At 49.4% G+C, this 19447-nt stretch overlaps 1 protein-coding gene across 5 annotated transcripts in view; it reads right to left on the bottom strand.

The window, feature by feature from the left end:
- CDPF1 (cysteine rich DPF motif domain containing 1) overlaps positions 1–17992 on the bottom strand; it is a 47997-nt gene extending 30005 nt beyond the window's left edge. For 2 of the 5 annotated variants that reach the window (XR_011964327.1, XM_072596597.1), the window contains exons 1-2: positions 16058–17038; positions 11626–11737 (exon numbers count right to left, since the gene is read on the bottom strand). Coding sequence is in view for 3 of the 5 variants with exons in the window: in XM_072596597.1 (XP_072452698.1) it covers positions 11626–11737; positions 16058–16254 (309 nt within the window). In the remaining 2 variants the exon portion in view is untranslated. The other 3 variants (XM_072596598.1, XR_011964328.1, XM_072596599.1) reach the window with 3 other exon arrangements.
- Positions 17993–19447: the final 1455 nt, after the last annotated feature.

Genomic DNA, 19447 nt, shown 5'->3' with positions numbered 1-19447 from the left:
TCGTGACTCTGGTGGCATCCCTTGTGTGGGAGGGTCTTTCCTCAAATGTGTCACTCAGCACTCTTGGGGGGCGGAATTGGGGAGGCAGGGGGGGGACGACAGTGATCACAGCAGAGGGCAGCAGGCACCTCACCAGCTTAGGTCTTTCTCAGGGGACCCAGGAAGGCACTGACTTGCTTGCCTGTTCAATCATACTACTGACTCAGATGAAGCTTGCAGTCCACTCTGACTCCCAGATCTGTTTCTAGAAGCACACCTCAGATGGCACATGTCTTCTTCTCAAACTCAAGCATAGGCTTAGACACAGTCTTGTTCATGTCCCTGCCAAGGTTCAGTGCCCAGTTCCAGCCTGTGGTGATCACTCTGATCCTGACTGTCATTGAGTGTGTTCCAGACTCTCCTGCCAGCTCGGTGGACAGATCCCCACCCCGTTCTGTGTTTTCAGCCAAGTCCCTGGTGAAGATACTGAACATCCCAGGGTCAAGGGCAGGCCACCCTCAGAGGGCCTGCTCCTCAGGCTGGTCAGTCACCTCTCCTCCTCCAAGGTGCCTTTAATCCATATTTGTCACCCAATCAGGAGCCTGGTGCCTGTTGTCTCCCCTTCCTTCCTCAATGGGCCTAGTGCCTGTCTCACAGCCCTTCTGTCCTTCCCAATGGCTGCCATGTACTAGGGCACAGAACATTCATTCCAATGCCCAGTCCTCCAGCCCACCTCAGCCACACACCAAGATCTTGCTAGCCACAAGTGTTCCATGCCCATGTTCATGCCCTTTCTAACCACAATTTATTGCCATTCCATGACTCCGTCCACTTCACAAGCCCACACCGCAACCTATTGCCTCCCCCCCTCCCCTCCCCAGCCCTCAGTTCTGCCTTGGGCTGTCACCCCTGTGCACTGCCCTTCTTTCCCTCTTCAGATCACTGGGTGAGCCAGCTCAATTTCTGTCTGTCTCCTTCCCTTGAGTCCCTCATTCCTTAATCGTATCACTGATTATGCTCCCATCCTCTGCCTTCACTCCTATGAACATGCTGTGAAGGAAAGTGGAGAAAATCAGGAAACTTGCTTGCCTGCACCCATGTCACACAGCCTCCCACTGGGCCCTCAAAGCAAGAGGTGATTCTCCCCACAGCAGCTCCTCATCCCCCTTCTCCTTCAGGTGAGAACTTTGCCTCATGTTTTACAGAGAAAGGTGGCTGCTGGTTATGAGTTTTCTTATCTAACATCACTCCAACCCCTCTGCTACCAGCATTCCTCCTTACCAACCTCTCCAAGGATCCTCTCTGCCTGTCTCTTCCAACAAATCAGAATGCCCCCTCACTAACCTTCAATCTCTCCCTCTCCATTGGCTCCATCACTCCTGCCTACAACATGTCTCCCCATCCTCAAAAAGCCCTTCTTTATCCCCGCTATGGTCTTGTATCTTTCCCTTCTTCTGACTAAATTCCTTGGGAAGACCACCTACAACTGGCACCTCCATTTCCTTCCCTCTCCCCATTCTCAGCTCTCTGCATCCCGGCTTCCAACCTTGTCATTCACCTGAGGTTGGTCAGAGTCTCCTAAGAGCTCTCCATGGCCAGATCAAATGGCTTTTCCCATCCTTGGTGCTCTCAGACCCAAAGGCATCCCTCCGCCCATCTCTCTCTTCTCCTCAGGTTTCTCTGCTTTCTGAGTTTCTTGACACTGTTCCACTCTGTTCTCTCCCTGCCTGCTCCTTCTCCAGCTCCCTAGCAGCAGCCTTCCACACGCAGCCAGTTATTCCCCAGGGCACGTTCCTGGGCATTGTTTCCCTTGGCAACCTCATCAGCTCCCATGGACGCAATGGTCACTGCTATGCTGATGACTCTCAGATATCTGCTCATTCAGCTATCCTCCAGTCTCATCTCAAACTGGATGTCCGTAGGTATCTTAGACTCAATAAGACAAACAGAATTCCTATTTTCCCCCAAATCCTGCCCCCTCCTACCTCCTCCCATCCTCCCAGCCCCCCAGGCTCACAATCTGGGAGTCACCCTCGACTCCTTGCTCATCCTCACTCCTCATATCCAATCTATTGCCAAGTTCCCTGATTTTATCTTCACAATATCCCAAATCCACCTAACCCTATATATAACCCTCTTCGGCACTGTTCCAGTTTTCCATGTTCCTACTGTGGCCAGGGAACTGCCCCCTCCCATTTACCCCCTGAAGCCATTAAAGACCATAGCCCCACAGTCATGCCACCTGACTCATTCACTGATCTAACTTCATCCACCATGTGTAATGGGCCTGTCCTATCTCTGATCTCCTCTCACACCCAGATTCCTTTTCCAAGTCCCTCTGGTGCGTCTGTGCAAGCTCTGCTCACCTTGTCCCTATTCTCTGAATTCTCCTTATTCGGTCTCCCATCTCAATTCGAGGGACTTTCCAGGTAGTTGTGCTATGGGTGAGAGATGGCTCCCTGATTTGATCACTGCACCTTTCTGTTTCGGCCTTCAGAATTTCAGAGCAGCATTCTGGATTACAAGATTCCCCCCCACCCATAGCACCTTCTGCCCACACGTGAGTGGGTCCTGAACCCTGCCCAGGGGACCCTTCCTCTTTCTCTCACATTCTCCCCTCAACCCCCAGCTTCCTAATCTTATCACTTGGGCAGCTGGCTTCCTTGTGTTGGTCTAAATCAGGCTCAGAAGGGTATTTCTCCCCATCACCTCCTTCACCTTGAAGGCTGAGGTCTAATGGCTTAGATTTCCTCTGGCTACCTCCTGGCACTAGCTCAAAAGCCTGGGTGAAGTATGTGATGACAGACAGATGGATTGACTGAGAGCCTGTGCTTCTCCCCTGGCCCAACTAGGCTCCTGGGTCAGTGGTGAGGAGGTCAGACCCTAGGGAGGCAGGCTGTTCAGTACAAATTAACAAATGTGTGCTAAGTGCCTACTGTAGCAGAGCCCTGGGCAGAGGCAATGCCTAGCCAGGCTCCCTACATGTTCTCACAAAGCACCCATGTCAGAGGAGCCAAGATGGCAGAATAGAAAGATACACATATGCTTAGCTCTTACCCCACAGCCCATAAAATGCCTGCAAAGAAGAACTCTCAACAAATTCTAGAGTGGCAGAAGCCATAGAACAACAGAGTGGAGGAGATTTCTGTTCCAGAGAGACCTGAAAAACGGACAGGAAAGGTCTGTCGCGCACTGGACCCGGAGCAGAGCCCAGCCCTGCCTTGACCATGTGGCACTGAGAGGAGCAGATCTGAGCAGGCTTCAGGGATGGAATCTCCAGCAGCAGCACAGATCCCTCAACCCAAAGGCCAGTGACAGAGTCTTTTCAGCTGGCCGAGAGGGGAGCGGAGTGTCCCCATAACTCAGGCCCCCTCAGGAGGCAGCAGCAGAGGCAGCAATGGACAAAGGCTCCCAAAGCAGGCAGTGGCCCACATCCATTACTGAAGGTCTCCGAGTAAAATGAACTTAATCTCACACTGAATAGAAGCCCTGCCCCCTCTGAAAACCCCTAAGGCTAGGGAGCAGCACATTTGAATCAGCGCCCAAGTGCTGGCTGGGCGGAACTGGAGGTGAGGTGGCTGTAGAGAGGAAACTCAGAAGTCAAGTAACTGGCTGGGAAAATGCCCAAAAAAGGGGAAAAAAATAAGACCATAGAAGGTTACTTTCTTGGGGAACAGGTGTCTCCCCCCATCCTTTCAGATGAAGAAGAACAAGGCATACTGTCAGAGGAAGTCAAGGCTTCTGCCCCCAGGGCCTTCAAAGGGAACTTACACTGGACTCAGGCAATAGAAGACCTTAAAAAACAAGTTAGCAGCTTACTAAAGGAGAACCAAAAAAATGCTGAGGGAAAACAACAGCTTTAAAAAGAGGCTGACTCAACTGGAAAAAGAAGTCCAAAAAGCCAACAAGAAGAAGGAGGTTTTAAAAAGCAAAATTAGCCAAATGAAGGAGAGGGTTCAAAAGCTCACTGAAGAAAATAATTCGTTGAAAGAGAGAATTGAGTTCAGGGAAATGAATGACTATGAGTTAAACCAAGAAGTTAGTAAACAAAACCAAAAATTTGAAAAAATAGAAGATAAGGTGAATCAACTAACTGGAAAAACAACTGACCTGGAAAATAGATCCAGGAGAAATAATTTAAAAATTATTGGGATACCTGAAAGTTATGATCAAAAAAAGAGCCTAGACACTGTCTTTCATGAAATTATCAAGGAAAACTGCCCTGATGTTATAGAATCAGAGGGCAAAATGGATATTGAAAGAATTCATCGATCACCTCCTGCAACACGAACAGAGAAACTCCTAGGAATATTGTGGCCAAATTTCAGAATTCCCAGATCAAGGAGAAAATACTGCAAGCAGCTAGAAAAAAACAATTTGAGTACTGTGGCAATACAATCAGGATAACACAGGATCTGGCAGCTTCAACATTAAGAGATCGAAGGGCTTGGAGTGGGATATTTCAGAAGTCAAAGGAACTGGGACTGAAACCAAGAATCACCTACCCAGCAAATCTGAATATAATACTTCAAGGGAAAAAATGATCATTCAGTGATATAGTCGAATTTCAAGATTTCATGTTGAGGAAGAGACCAGATCTGTATTTAAAAATTTGACTTCCCAAGACAAGAATCAAGAGAAGCATGAAAAGGTAAACAGAAAAGAAAAATCATAAAAGACTCTCTAAAGCTGAACTGTTTACATTACTACATGGAAAGAAAATATTTTTAACTCTTGAATCTTTCCTCAGTATTTGGGTAGTTGGAAAGATTGTACATACACATACACACACACACACACACACACATACACATAGATAAATAGAGAGTACAAGGTGTGTTATATCAGAAGAGATGATATCCACACACAAAAAAATAAAATAAAATAAAAATTAAGGGGTGAAGGAGGAAAATTCTGGGAAGAGAAAGGCAGAAATGGAATGGGGCAGGTTATAACTCATAAAAGAGATAAGAAAAATCTTATTCAATGGAGGAGATAAGGGAGAAGGGGAGAGGGGGGAAAAATAAAGCTACTCTCCCCACATGTGGCTGAAGGAGGGAATAACATGGTCACTAAATTTGATATGAAAATTTATATACACCACAGGAAAGTAGGAGAGGAGGCGACAAGTGGAGCGAGGGGATGTTAGAAAGGAGGGCAAATGGGAGAAGGGAGTCACTAGAAATAAACACTTCAGAGAAGGGACAAGGTCAACTGTAGGGGGGGAAGATAAGGGGGGGATACGGCAGGTCAGAGGGCAATATAATTAGTATTACACAACATGATTACTGTGGAAGTCTTTTGCTAAACAATACATATTTAGTCTGTATTGAATTGCTTGCCTTCTCAGTAGGGCTGGGGGAGGGGAGGGAGAGAAGTTGGAATTCAAAGTATTAGAAACGAATGTTGAGAATTTTTATTGCATATAATAGAAAAATAAGAACTGCAGGGATAGGGGGCGGAGCCAAGATGGCGGAGTAGAAAGACGCACATACACATAGCTCCGAACCCACAACCCACAAAACGGCTACAGGGAAGTAACTCACGGCGAATTCTGCACCCAGAGGCCACGGAACATTGGAGCGAGGGAGATTTCTGTTCCGGAGAGACCTGCAAACCTCTCGCAGGGGGTCCTTCGCGCTGCAGACTGGGCGCTGGGACCGGGAGCTGAGGGCAGCCCTGCCGCGGCCGCGGCTCTGGGAGGTACAGATCCAAGCAGGCTTCAGGGACGGGATCTCCAGCGGCGGCACAAGCCCCTCCACCCACAGGTGACGGGGGTCGGTGAGAGAGTCTCTTTGGCGGGTCAAGAGGGAAGTGGGGTGCCCCCATGATTCGGGCCCCCCCAGGAGGTAGAAGCTGAGAGGCAGCTGCAGACCGGGGCTCCCCAAGGGGGCAGGAGCCTGGATCCATTGTGGAAGGTCTGTGCATAAACCCCCTGAGGGAACTGAGCCTGAGAGGCGGCCCTGCCCCCGACCTGACCACCTGAACTTAATCTCACACTGAATAGCAGCCCTGCCCCCGCCAAAAGCCCTAAGGCGGGAAGCAGCATTTGAATCTCAGACCCCAAACGCTGGCTGGGAGGATCAGGAGGTGAGGTGGGTGTGAGGAGAATATTCAGAGGTCAAGTCACTGGCTGGGAAAATGCCCAGAAAAGGGAAAAGAAATAAGACTATAGAAGGTTACTTTCTTGGAGAACAGACATTTCCTCCCTTCCTTTCTGATGAGGAAGAACAATGCTTACCATCAGGCAAAGACACAGAAATCAAGGCTTCTGTGTCCCAGCCCACCCAATGGGCTCAGCTCATGGAAGAGCTCAAAAAGAATTTTGAAAATCAAGTTAGAGAGGTGGAGGAAAAGCTGGGAAGAGAAATGAGAGAGATGCAAGAAAAGCATGAAAAGCAGGTCAACACTTTGCTAAAGGAGACCTAAAAAAATGCTGAAGAAAATAACACCTTGAAAACTAACCTAACTCGATTGGCAAAAGAGGTTCAAAAAGCCAATGAGGAGAAGAATGCTTTCAAAAGCAGAATTAGCCAAATGGAAAAGGAAATTCAAAAGCTCACTGAAGAAAATAGTTCTTTCAAAATTAAAATGGCACAGATGGAGGCTAATGACTTTTTGAGAAAGCAAGACATCACAGAACAAAGAGAGAAGAATGGAAAAATGGAAGATAATGTGAAATATCTCATTGGAAAAACAACTGACCTGGAAAATAGATCCAGGAGAGACAATTTAAAAATTATGGGGCTACCTGAAAGCCACTGAGTGGGATAGACTTAGTGAAGACTCCTCAGATTGTAATTTTTCTCCCAGGGGTGAGGTAAGGCCTAAGGCTCAAGGTTACAATATTTTTAGAATAGAATAGTTCCATATAAGGATATAAAACTGTGTAGTGTATTAGGGTCTCAATGATTGGACAAAACTTACATAATTCCTCGATGTCTTCATTTCAAAAGGGATTGGTTAGATTTCGTGTCTAGAATGTAAGACCATATTCTCAGCTAACGAGGATAATGGTCAGTGGGGGAAGAGGGACTTGTGTTAGGGTCTATATAAATCACTGTCCTGTTCTTTGTCTTTGGCTTTCCTACTCCTACAGGGGAGCCCCGCTTCTCGAGAATCGAATAAATCACTTTTCTGTCATCACTTTGAGAGACCTCTGAGTAATTGATTTATGTAGGGACCTGAGCCATCCCACACACCATGATCAAAAGAAGAGCCTAGACATCATCTTTCATGAAATTATCAAGGAAAACTGCCCTGAGATTCTAGAACCAGAGGGCAAAATAAATACTCAAGGAATCCACAGAACACCGCCTGAAAGAGATCCAAAAAGAAAAACTTCTAGGAACATTGTGGCCAAATTCCAGAGTTCCCAGGTCAAGGAGAAAATATTGCAAGCAGCTAGAAAGAAACAATTCAAGTATGGTGGAAATACAATCAGGATAACACAAGATCTAGCAGCCTCTACATTAAGGAATCGAAGGGCATGGAATAGGATATTCCAGAAGTCAAAGGAACTAGGACTAAAACCAAGAATCACCTACCCAGCAAAACTGAGTATAATACTTCAGGGGAAAAATTGGTCTTTCAATGAAATAGAGGATTTTCAAATTTTCTTGATGAAAAGACCAGAGCTGAAAAGAAAATTTGACTTTCAAACACAAGAATGAAGAGAACCATGAAAAGGTGAACAGCAAAGAGAAGACATAAGGGACTTACTAAAGCTGAACTGTTTACATTCCTACATGGAAAGACAATATTTGTAACTCTTCAAACATTTCAGTATCTGGGTACTGGGTGGGATTACACACACACACATGCACACACGCACACATACATAGAGACAGAGTGCACAGAATGAATTGAAGAGGATGGGATCATATCTTTAAAAAAAAATGAAATCAAGCAGTGGGAGAGAAACATATTGGGAGGAGAAAGGGAGAAATTGAATGGGGCAAAATATCTCTCATAAAAGAGGCAAGCAAAAGACTCATTAGTGGAGGGATAAAGAGGGGAGGTGAGAGAAAAACATGAAGTCTAGAACTACAGGGATAGGGGTATGAAAATGTATCTTGCCCTGCAAGAAAAGAGAGAAGATGGGGATAGGAGAGGGGTGGGCTGTGATGGAGGGGAGGGTACATTGAAGGAAGGAGTAATCAGAATGCAAGGTATTAGGAAGCAGGGGGAGGGGAGTAATGGGGAGAAAAACTGGGCATGTTACAAAGTGAGGTAAAAGCAATTAGTATTAAAACAATAGACTGAATTAATTACTGAGAATAAATCAATGACATCTTCAGTTTGGAGAAAAGAATTTCAGTCTAAATTCCCTGGAGGAAGGTAACCTCGGGTAAAAGTTGGCATTGATGGAAAAGTCTGGGCTTTAATGGTAAACTTGATTTTGTGATTGCCATTTAATCAGGAACTAGGACATGTGTAGAAAGGCATGTACGCCACTTAAGACTTGCCTCAAAAGACGTTCCTTAGCCAAAGTGAAACTATAATCATATTTGAAACCTGGTTATTGGAACTTGTCATTTTTAGATGCTATGGGACTCTTAAGTGACTGTTCTTCTGAGTCTAACTCCAGATATTGATAGCAAGAAAGGTGGTCTGAGCCTCCAGTCCATGATGCCAGTAAGCCTGTGAGATGCTGGTATGAACTGCATAGGTGATCTCAAGGGAAGGGTGGGAGAGCGGCTGTTCAGCACGGGCTGAGGTGGGCTTCTCCTGACTCAATTTCCCCACCGACACCTGGCAGACTTTAAGCCTGACTGAATACAAGTGGACAATCTACTCCTGCCTGGAACTGACATGAAGTTGGGGAGATTTTGTATCCCTGCAATGTCACTACTCTTGGTGGCAATTTCCTATAGTCAAAAGGTTGGTAAGCTTAACAGCAGGTCTATTCAATTATAGATTATTGGTAGGGGAACATCCGAGGTTGTCTAAAATTAAGCTATTAGGCATAGGACTTTAGACCAACAACAATAAGTTAGGGCCCTTTAATTCTTAGCAATACTGTGGAGACAATTAGGTCAAGAGCTTGTGAAGTTAGCAACATAAATATTATTTGTGTCTTAGTTGGTTAATGTCTAAAAAAAAAAAATCTTTTGTGGTCCAGATTGTAAATGCTTTAAAAAGAAGTATCACCTGACCCAAAGTTGGAATTGCTTTATCTGTTATAAACTGTGTTAAAAATAAATAATAATAAAAAAAACAACAACAAAGCACCCATGTCTGGAAGAGAGAGGAGACAACCTCACAGAGGAAGGCCAACGCAGGGAGGTTCAGGGAAGAGCATTTTAGAAGGGTCCAGGAGGCGACCACGCCCAGGGCTGATGGGCCCAGTGTGGGGGCAAAAGGACAAGGGCATGGAGGAAAGTCAATGAGAAAGACAAGGCAGGAGGGCAGTGCCAGCCTGCCAAGGGTTCTGAAAGCAAAAGACTCAGAATCTCAGGTAATGGGAGAGGGAACCTGTATGAACTCAGAATATGGCCATGTCTATACATCCAGATCAGTTTGTCAGGGGTCCAAGAGGTGGCCTGGAGCAGAGGAGGAGTGAAGCGGGGAGAGTCCCGGAAACCCACGCAGCCATGGGGCTTTAGAAGGCTGGGCCAGAAGAGCGTCCTGGGTTCAAAGCCTCCCCGCCTGCCAGTGAGGTATGGCTGGCCTGGCTTCCAATCCAGCGACCTGACAAGCCAGCCATCCTCCCCCATGTAAAAGGACCATTACAGAGAACCACCAAAGTCCTCTGAAGTCTGAAGGGGAGCTGGGTCCGGGGGATAGCTCCCCTAGGCAGAGGGACAGGAAAGTTGGGGCTCCCAAAGAGTCTTTTGCAGCAATGGGTCTGAGCATGGGGAGAGGGAGAAGGGGCCTGGGGACAGCCAGAATCAGGAGCTGGGGTGAGGAGGTAGCACCAAGAAGGAGCAAGCAGAGATGAGTCAGGCAGGACAGGCCTCCACAGGCTGATCCCAGACACAAAGTGACTGCCTTTGACAAGGGGGCCCCAAAGGCAGCCCTCCAGAGGAGCTGGGGCAGAAGCCAGAAGACTGTAAGGAGTTAAGAAGACAGCTGGCAAGATGGGAGCACTGAGCTGAGGCAACTTTCCAAAAGTGTGGCTCACCAGCTGGAGGAAGCCTTTGGCCTGGAGTGGGCGAGCCAAGGCATTGGGCGAGAAAGATGGACAGATGTAAGGACATAAGGAAGGATGCCCTGGAGAGGCTTTGCAGCAGAGATCCTTCCTGGGGACAGAAAGACATGTCCTCCCACCCACTCCCAGGCCCTGCCTCCAGAGGCCATCATCAGAGATGCTGAAGCTCTCAGCCTACCTATTTCCCTCCCACAGGCCTTCCCTTTCCCTGCAGCAGACACAGCCAGCTTGGCCCTCATAATCCCACTGTGGGAGCTGATGGTGGGGAAGGATCCCCAAGGGCTGCAGAGCATGAGCCGACAGTCAGGGGCCCTTCTCATCCTTTACATCGACAGTCTCTTTCCTGGGAGGTGGGGGAGGGGGGAATGGGGGGAGGCCAGCCCCATGCAGGCCTTCTAGTCCAGGACCTGATCCTCAGCCACATCTACTTTCCCTGATTTCTGGCCTCATCTTAAGTGGCTCTAACAGAGACTACCTGGTGTCAGGAATGCAGAACCTGGGAACTGGAGTCAATAGCTGGGTTCAAATCCTGCCAAACTGAATAGCTTTCTGGCCTGGCTGTTGCCAGCCAGCAGATTCAGAAATAACTCCCATGCCCATGCAGGGTCAATCCCTCCCTGGACACATCAATACACATCAAATGTTCCCACGAACACAACCACTCCCGTTTTCTGCAAGGTTCTCAAGCAAGCGATGCAACAAATGGACCAGGTTTCTGTGCTGAATCTGACTGGGCTCCTCTCATGCCTTGCCCTCATCCATCTACTCAAAGTGACCTTTCTGAGCCTTGGTTTCCCCAGCTGTTGAATGGACATAACATCTCATTCTGAAGGCCAAGTGGGCTGGGGAAGGCCTTTGCACATCCCAGAAACCTGACTTTCTACTCTTATCATTTGTGCCAACTTCCTCCTACCTACCCTCAGTGGGGGAAGAGATGCCAGGGAGGGCAGCTCATCTCTAAACCTGGTTTACCAAGTGCTCTGCTACTTTGTCAGCACCTGGGAAAGCAGACGGCAAAGGGAGGAGTTTGAAGGGGTCAGACAGACCAGCCATCCCCCAAATCCTGACCTGCAAGTGGTATTCTTCCTGCCTCAATGACCCACAAGAACCTCCAAGGTCCCTTCTCATTGGCAAGCCTCAGACAGCTTCGCTAGGCTGCTCTTTCTGTTGAGCTCAAAACTCCCAATGCCATCACCTTCTGGTCCTGTGTCTGCCCTGATAAACCGAGGCTTGAAGTTGTCCTTCCCCCTGTCCCATGGCCTTTGGGGAAGGGCAATTCTCAATAGGAAGCTAGCCCTGCTCTTCTTCCTACCCTGTCCCATCATCCAGAGGGGCTGGTCAGGCCCTCAGTGAAGGGGAGGGCCTTCTGCCAAGCCCCCAGTTGTATGCTTCTCACCAGGTGCACATCTTCCTCACCCCAGCCCCCAGTCACACGTTGCTTACTGGGCTGAGGCCTCCTCCCACCCCCAGTTCCCAAGTCCTACTGTACTTACCGGGCCCACGCACACCAGCTTGCTGCAGAGGCTACACTGTGAACCCAGGATCAGGAACTTGTCTTTGTCTGAGGTGAAAGGGTCCTTCAGCACATAGCATTCCTCCAGGAGCCTGCAAGGGGAGAATCCAGGGCAGTGACCACATGGCCTGGGGCTCCCAGAGGTTAATGTATAGGAGGCTGAAGGCTTCCATTAGCAGACTGTGGAGGACTCAAAGGCACAGTGATCAATGGAGACTTCTCATTCAAGGTGAATCAAGGTTTCCAGCCCCCTCACTAAGGAATGATGAGGAAATTGAGACCTAGATGAGTGAAGGGACCTGTCCAAAGTCAGGCAGGAAGGAGCAGAGGAAGGATTCGAACCCAGACCTTGCCATCCCATTGTCCTACTCTCCCCACTTCAGAAGGAAGGGTGCCATCCTGCCAAAGCCTCAAAGCCCCAGAGGAGGAAGAGAACAGGGCCAGGAAGATGCTCATGTGGGTACCTCCCAGCCATCACCTATGGGCTGCACTCAGGCCTCGGCTGCCCTTGCTCCTTCCCAGGTGTTCAGTAAATACCTATCAGCTCTGCCTGGGCCACGGCCCAGGCCTCCACCACAGCACCAGCAAGGCATGTCCCCGATCTGGGTTCCCTTGGTCAACCTCACAGGGGCAGCCTGGCCATTGGCGGGGGGAGGGAGGGGGAAGAGTCCCCACTGGGCAGCTGGGAGAGCTGCAGGCACAGGCAGCTTCTGGGATGCCAGGAGCAGAAGAGGCCACAGGCCAAAGCAGGAAGTGGACAGGCCTTCCCTCCCACGGATCTGGGTTCCCCACAGGCCCCCCTCAACCCCCAGCCACAGCACAACTTGGAAACACAGGCCTCTCTACAACTTCCTCCCACCTGCAGCTGGGCCTGCAGCTACCCTGAGAGAGAGTGGGCTTAATCTCCATACACCCCCCAACCCCAATAAATGAGAAGAGGCCCAGAGAGGAGATGTTAATGGGTTAATTATGGGCTTCATCAGGAGAGCAGGCACCCTGTAGCTGACTTGCGACCGAACTGAGAGGTAGGGGCTCAGCGCTCCAAGAAGACAGATCATTCCCTAAGCTGTGGGCCTGGCTGCCAGCAAGTCTCTTCATCTCTCTCATCTCCCTCAGGCTCTGTTTTCTCATCTGTGAAATGGGAACAACTATGGCATCTATCACCTAGGCTGGCACAAGGTTCAACTACAGTAATGATGAACTTTAAGGTATGAAGAGCACACTGGAGACTCTAAAACCAAAGGAGCAGCGCTATTATCATCTCCATATTACAGATGAGGAAACTGAGGATGAGAAAGGTTTTGGCCAGCATGCTCCCCTAGGGTGCCACCTTGTGGCGACAGGAGGCAATACAGGGAAAGCACCCTTCACACACCCCTCATCCTGGGGAAACACTTTGGGTTTTCCTTTGGTAACCTCGAGGCCAGAAGAATTCTGTCCCCACGCAGAATGTCTGTCTTTGACAGAGAATGCCCAGGCCAACAGAAGCCTGTGTCGTTCTGGGCTCCCCTTCTCAGAAAACTAGACAAGTCATCTCAAAGCAGAGATTCTGAGTAAGGCCACACAATCCATTGTCTGAAAATGCCCACTTGTCACGAAACAGCACCCCCCACCCACCAAGAAGAGAGCAAAGGCCTCCCCGAGGAGTACTCTGTATGCTTCTGCCCATGGGGCTCAGTGTCCACAGTCACCTCCCAGAAGGCACTGCATGTGCCTACATTCCAGGTGATTAAAGAGAGAAAAGCTCTATATTTTTTTTAAAAAGGCATTTTATAGCCCTTCTTTTTAGAGTGAGAAAGAAATGGAGGGGTGCCCATCCCCTGGGGCTTGTACGTGAACGGGAAGGAATACTAGTGTACTATCAGAGAAGTCGGGGAAGACTTATCTGAACAGATCCAGAGGAGGTGAGCGGGTGAACGAAGAAGATACAATGTATACAGTGACATCACCACCACAGAAATGAATAATTCTGACAGACTTTTACAAATGCTGGTCATTGCAAGGATGAGCCAGGATAGCAGAAGCCGTGGGATAGAGAAGACACCATTCTTTTATAACATCCTAATAAGGACTGAGCCACGCCCTAATATGAAGGTTTCTGAGCAGGGTCAGTTTGCCTCTGCTTTTGGGAAAGTAGGAGGCAGGAAAAAAAAAATCAATACTTGAAAACTGGAGGAGCTTTTTAAAAGCAGGCATGACTCACATCTGTCTGCCAGCACCAAGACTCTCTCAGGGTCAGTGGGGACTGTTTGCCTTGTGAACTAAAACTCTAGAGGCCTCCTTACAAAAGGCAGGGTGGCAGCTATTACGTTCTCAAAACAAGAAAAGTCTTTTTGGGAGATGTTAGTTAAAATGCAGCTCATCCAAGTGGGGTGAGCACATTCTCCCCCTGATAGCAGAGAGAATGTGTGGCTCTGGGGGAAGGGCTGGCCCTGGGTGTCCCTCAGGGTCTCCACTGGAAGCTCCCATCAAGGAGTACAGGGAAAGCTTTCTGCCATGTTCCAAGTACCACAAAACACCAGCCCCCCAAGGCCACCAAACACTCACCACAGTCCTGAGGGAGGCTTGCCCATCTCACAGATAAAGAAGCTGAGGACTAGGGAGGAGAAAGGGGGCCCAGAGAATGGATGTGTGGCTTCTCCAGCCCAAGGTCACACACCCAGTACATGGTGCTGCTAGAATATAACCCCAGACCTCCTGATCCCCAACCACAAACTGACTCATATTCTCCATCCCCATCCCCCACCCACCCCCATGGAAAGAGAGAGGGCAGAGACTGGCCTCATTTTACACATCAGAAAACTGAGACCCAGGGAAGTTCAAGGTCTCAGATCAGGTCATACAGCCAAGTTCACAAATACAGCTGTGGAACAAGATGATTTTATAAACATGCCTTTTTCCACTTGTCACTGGTTTGAGCAACAAGAGGAAAATGGATTTTGTCACTAGCTCTGAGGCAAAGTCTTCTATCAGGGCCATGCCAGGTGCCAACTTCAGCAGAGCCCCCTTGAGCCATAGCACCATCCCAGAAAGGGAGAGCGTGGAGGATGCTCCCCTGCTGAAGAAGGCCCATCTCCTCATGGCCACCAACCCAAAATAAAAGGAGGCCCATAAATTTCTTCTGACAGACCCCACTGCTTTTCAGTCTTGTTTGATATTTCATCCTGTGACCAGAGCATATCTTGGGATGAATTTCAACATGGTTGTTTGCAGCCAGCACTGCAATCTGGACTAATGGGACACAGATTGGAGAAAAGTAAGGACACACAAGCCATTCCTCACTTGTCAAAGCTCTGAGGAAGGAAACATCCCAGGGATGAGATTTCCAAGTTCATGGCCTCGGCTCTCAAGGACTCCGAGCACAAAAGTCGGAATCCCTGAGCCCAAAGTATTCTTGTTCTGGGGGCTGCCCAACACACAAAGCCCAGAACTGCCATATGTCAAGAGGCAGAAGGAACCTTGAAGGTCACCCAGGCTGACGACCCCAGCAAGGACTAGCTAATGCACATTTCCCCAGAGCTTTAAGCCTTCCAAAGTGCTCTCCCCAAAACCTATGAGATCAGCAAGATCTATATTACTCTCCCCCTTTCAGAGATGAGGAGATGAAGGTAGAAAGCCCACAACTAGTGGCTGAGAATATGTACTTCTTCCTAAACAACAGGCTCTCTCCACTAGGAAGCTAGGGTATTAAGCCTGGGAGAGAAAAGAATGGGATGGGAAGACAAGGACACCTACATGGTGTCTGACTCCAGCTACATAGATATTAAGAATAACTGTCTTCCTCAAAAAAGAACCATGGCATTCAGGAATGAAGGTAAAGCTGGGGTGAAACAGGGTGTCTGCTCTGGGGTCTGGCCAGGATCATTTGAGAACCCCAGATTCCAGCATGCCTTGGAGTCACTTTTTGAGTGGTAAGGTGGGCAGGCAGAGGATGATCCCAGTACCCCAGCTTCTCAGGGCCCCTCTTTTGGGGATGGATCTTCCACCAAGCATCAGTGAGCTCACTTCGCCTTTGTTCACCAAATCTCACCTCTGTTGAGTCAGTCGGGAAGTCATCAAGTGGCAAAGCCAATACAAGCACCCAGGCCCTTACTTGGTTTTCATCAATTTGGCAAGCTCCTCAAACTGCCAGCAATGTTGGGTGGGAGGTATTACGAGCCCTACTTTACAAATGAGGAGACTGAAGGGCAGAAAAGGGGAGTGAACTGTCTACAGTCACTAAGTGCCGAAGGCAGGCTTGGAACTCAGGTCCTTCCTGATTCCTGCAGCTCCCGCAGGAGTCCCTCTCCTGTTTGGGCCTCATCAAGGACATCCTCCATGACAACCCCAACTTCTTGTGTGCATGTGACCCTTGTCTGACAACTCACTTGCTGATGCAGCCCCCTAGAAAATGGATGAACAAAGGTCCATACCACCTGTTACGTACAGCATCTTGTCTGACTGTATCATCGACACTGGACACCTCTTGACAAGTTGATCCACATCTGATTCTCTTTTTTTCACGGCCACAAACATGAATCCACCCAGTGGGATCTCCTCTAGGGCTCCCAATCAGTCCCATAACTGTGGTGGTCCTCAAGAGTGAAATCCACCCGGGCCCTTCTCCCATTACTCCAGGAGGTCTTCCACACTCTCCTAGGCCATCCTCTACAGATTTCACTGATGGGGATGAACGCAAGTGGGTCAGAAGCTGCTACAATTGGCCTTTTTTTTTTCTTGTTTTGGCGATTTCAATTTTTCTGGAATTCTCCTCCCTGGAGCCCAGGCCTCTCAGAATCTGTCTCCAGGCCAGGTCAGGGTTCTTCCTGCCTCAGGGCACATCAAAGCCTGAGGTGGAAAAGCCCCAGGGAGGCAGCTTCACTGTGGCTGTGGAAACAGCAGTCACTATGCAAACAGGCAAAGCTGTCCCACTGTGCACCTGGTCCTCCCTCCAGTTTAACTGACAAATACTGATGGCTCTCACTAGGTCCCTGCCACACTCTCCACATGGGAATTTTTCCTTTCACTGTTTTTTATGAGACAATAGAATTTAAGAACTTCCATTTCCTCATCCATCAAGTTTTGAAAATGAGCTTGTCCTCCCAACCAATGTTGTTCTTGTCTGCCATGTCTCTGCTTGGCAAGGAGGTCAATTTGAGGCCTAAGAAAGTTTCAGGGCTCTTTCATCCTAGCCATGGGGTCCAAGGTACCCTGCCTTCATTTCCCTCTCAGCGTGGCTTCTGACTTACCAGACTTCAGCACCAGGTTCAGGCTGAAGTCTTACCGTGGGGCCTCCCTCTAGGACCAGCCTCACTCCTGGGAGGCCCAGAAGGAAGCTGAGGGGAGAGCAAAAGGGAGCACAGCACACCCTGCCCCGGAGCACAATCATCTGGAGAGATTTCCCCAAGGCACATACTCACAGAACAGTACAGGCGTTGGGAGGTTTCTGCCCCATGTAGCTGTACGGTGCAGTCAGACCACACAATTGGCATTCAAACGTGCCTTTGGGCTCCTGCTCATCGAGAGATGCCATCTGTAAAGTCAAGGAAGTAAAGAAGTTTGCGTTCTGAGGCAAGTAAACTTTGGCTATTGTTGTTCAGTCAGGTCCAACTCTCTGACCCTATTTGAGGTTTTTTTGGCAGAAATACTGGAATGGTTTGCCATTTCCTTCTCCAGCTCATTTGACAGATGAGGAAACTGAAGCAAACAGGGTGAAGTGACTTGCGCAGGGTCACACAGCCAGGCAGTGTCTGAGGCCAGATCTGAATTCAGGTCTTCCTGATAGGCACTCTAACCACGGCACCACCCAGCTGCCCAGAAGAAAGCTTTAGGAGTTGTGTTAATTGCTGGCAAAGGACAGAAGACTCTCTACCAGCTAAATCACTGCCCTTGGCTAAGGCTCGGGCCAGTGGGGTGGGCTACACAAATCACTCAGGTTCCCATTCCCCATCTGCACTCCATCTCCGGCCTCAGCACAACGTTCTCCGCAGGCGGAAATACAGCATTGAGATACAATGTATCCTAGCCCCGGAAGGTCTCAGAGCAAGGGAGGAAGGAGGAGGGGGCGGATGCTCAGAGAGGAAGGGGGGCGGTGGGGCGTCAGTTTCCACCTTCCACACGTGCAGGGGCCGACGCCCCAGGCGCATGCGCTTGCGCACGCGCACCTCCTTGCCCCCTCCCATAGCCTCTGACCGCGCTTACTTACCTAGCAACTCCCCGGCCTCCGGGCTCCTGGCTCCTGGACTTCAGTTCTGATTCCCTGAGGTTCTTTAGGGCGGAGCGTGGCGGCCTGGCGCTGAGGAGAGTCAACCTGCTGCCGCCCTAGGCCTCGCCCCGCTCCGCCCCCGGCGTCCTCTCACGCGCAGGCCCCGCCCTCACAATGCCTACGTTGTTTATCTGGTCATTCATTCCTTCAAGCACTTTAATAAATGCTCCATTGGCTGGAATACAGAAGAATCCTCTGTTTGGCGTTCAACGTGGCCCCACCCCTCTTTAGTCTCTTACACATTCACACATTCTTCCCAGCCTCCTGTTCCTGCTGTCTCCATCTCCCACCTCTGCACCTTTGCACCAACTTCACAAATGCTTGTTGGCTGACTCCCTGCTGGGGCCACCCCAGGAGGAGTGGAGGGCCACTTCCAGGGGAAGCCCATGGCCATAGTCCAGAGCCCGAGAAGAGCCAGCCCTCAATGGGCTGCCGCTACTGGAGAATCAGACCGCAGAGGAGTTGTCCTGCAGAACCACAGACTTTGGAGCTGGGTCGGGGGTAAGCTCAGGTCTAGATTCCAAAGGTACCGGCCTGGGCATGGGCTTTCCTGATGTCCAGCAGCATTGTCCTTGGGGAACCAAGCCAGGAGTCCAGCAGGAAGAGGAGAGAGTGCAAACAACAGAGCTCCTAGGACCAGGTGAGGTGTCTGATACACAGAGTGACATCCATGCAGGCATGAGCTCCAAAACCTGGAGGCTGCCCTAGGACTTTGGAGACAGCAAGGACTCACTAACTCCAGGGTGGCCCCTCCTGGCCTCTACTTTCCTCCCCTCCAACTTTGCTTGACCATCCCATTCAGGCCGGTGGTGCTGCTGACCACTGTCTCTGCAGAAGACTCTCTAATCCACATTTCCAGGCACTGCATAGAACTCCTCTCTAACTGTAATCTTCTCATATTGGTTTGCATCATCATGGTTCTCACAAGTACTTAGTAGTAGTGATCATTGATTCAAAATGGTAGCCCCATGGTGGCAAACACAGGCAGTTGGACTATGGATGTGATTAGAAGCGTGATGGAAATGGTGACGTGAGAAGAAGGAATGTCTTTAGGAGAAAAAAGACAAAGTGGAGCTGGCCTTTCAGCTGAGCTGGTGTTTTGTCATGGACAACTCCAGGTTAGTGGAGAGGATACAGAGCATAGAGATGGTGAGACCTTGGGTCAGGGCCAGGGTTGGCTCTAGACTCACAGATGTGGGCCAGTAGCTCCAAAGAATGGTCTAGGTTAGAGATACAGATTAGAAAATCCTCTGTGGAGAGGGTAGTCATCGATACCATTGAAGTGAATGGGATTGTCAAGGAAAAGAGAGTTGGAGAAAGGCCAGAGGACAGGAAGGCTCTTGGGGGTTACTCACATGAAGGGGTTGAATATCAGGTATGGAGCCAGAGAAAAAACCCACTGGAGATCAGAGAGGTAGGAAAACCAAGGAAATGTTGTGTTCTGTATAGCCAGAGGAAGAGAGAGTAGCAGGGCAGGGGGAAATCACCCAAACTTTGGCCTTCAGAGAGGTCAAGGAGGCTGAGGACTGAGCACAGGCACACTGGACCTAGGGATACA

This window comes from Notamacropus eugenii, chromosome 3, assembly GCF_028372415.1.
Source record: "Notamacropus eugenii isolate mMacEug1 chromosome 3, mMacEug1.pri_v2, whole genome shotgun sequence".
Classification (NCBI taxonomy): Eukaryota; Metazoa; Chordata; class Mammalia; order Diprotodontia; family Macropodidae; genus Notamacropus; species Notamacropus eugenii.
This window is presented reverse-complemented; position numbering and strand designations above follow the sequence as displayed.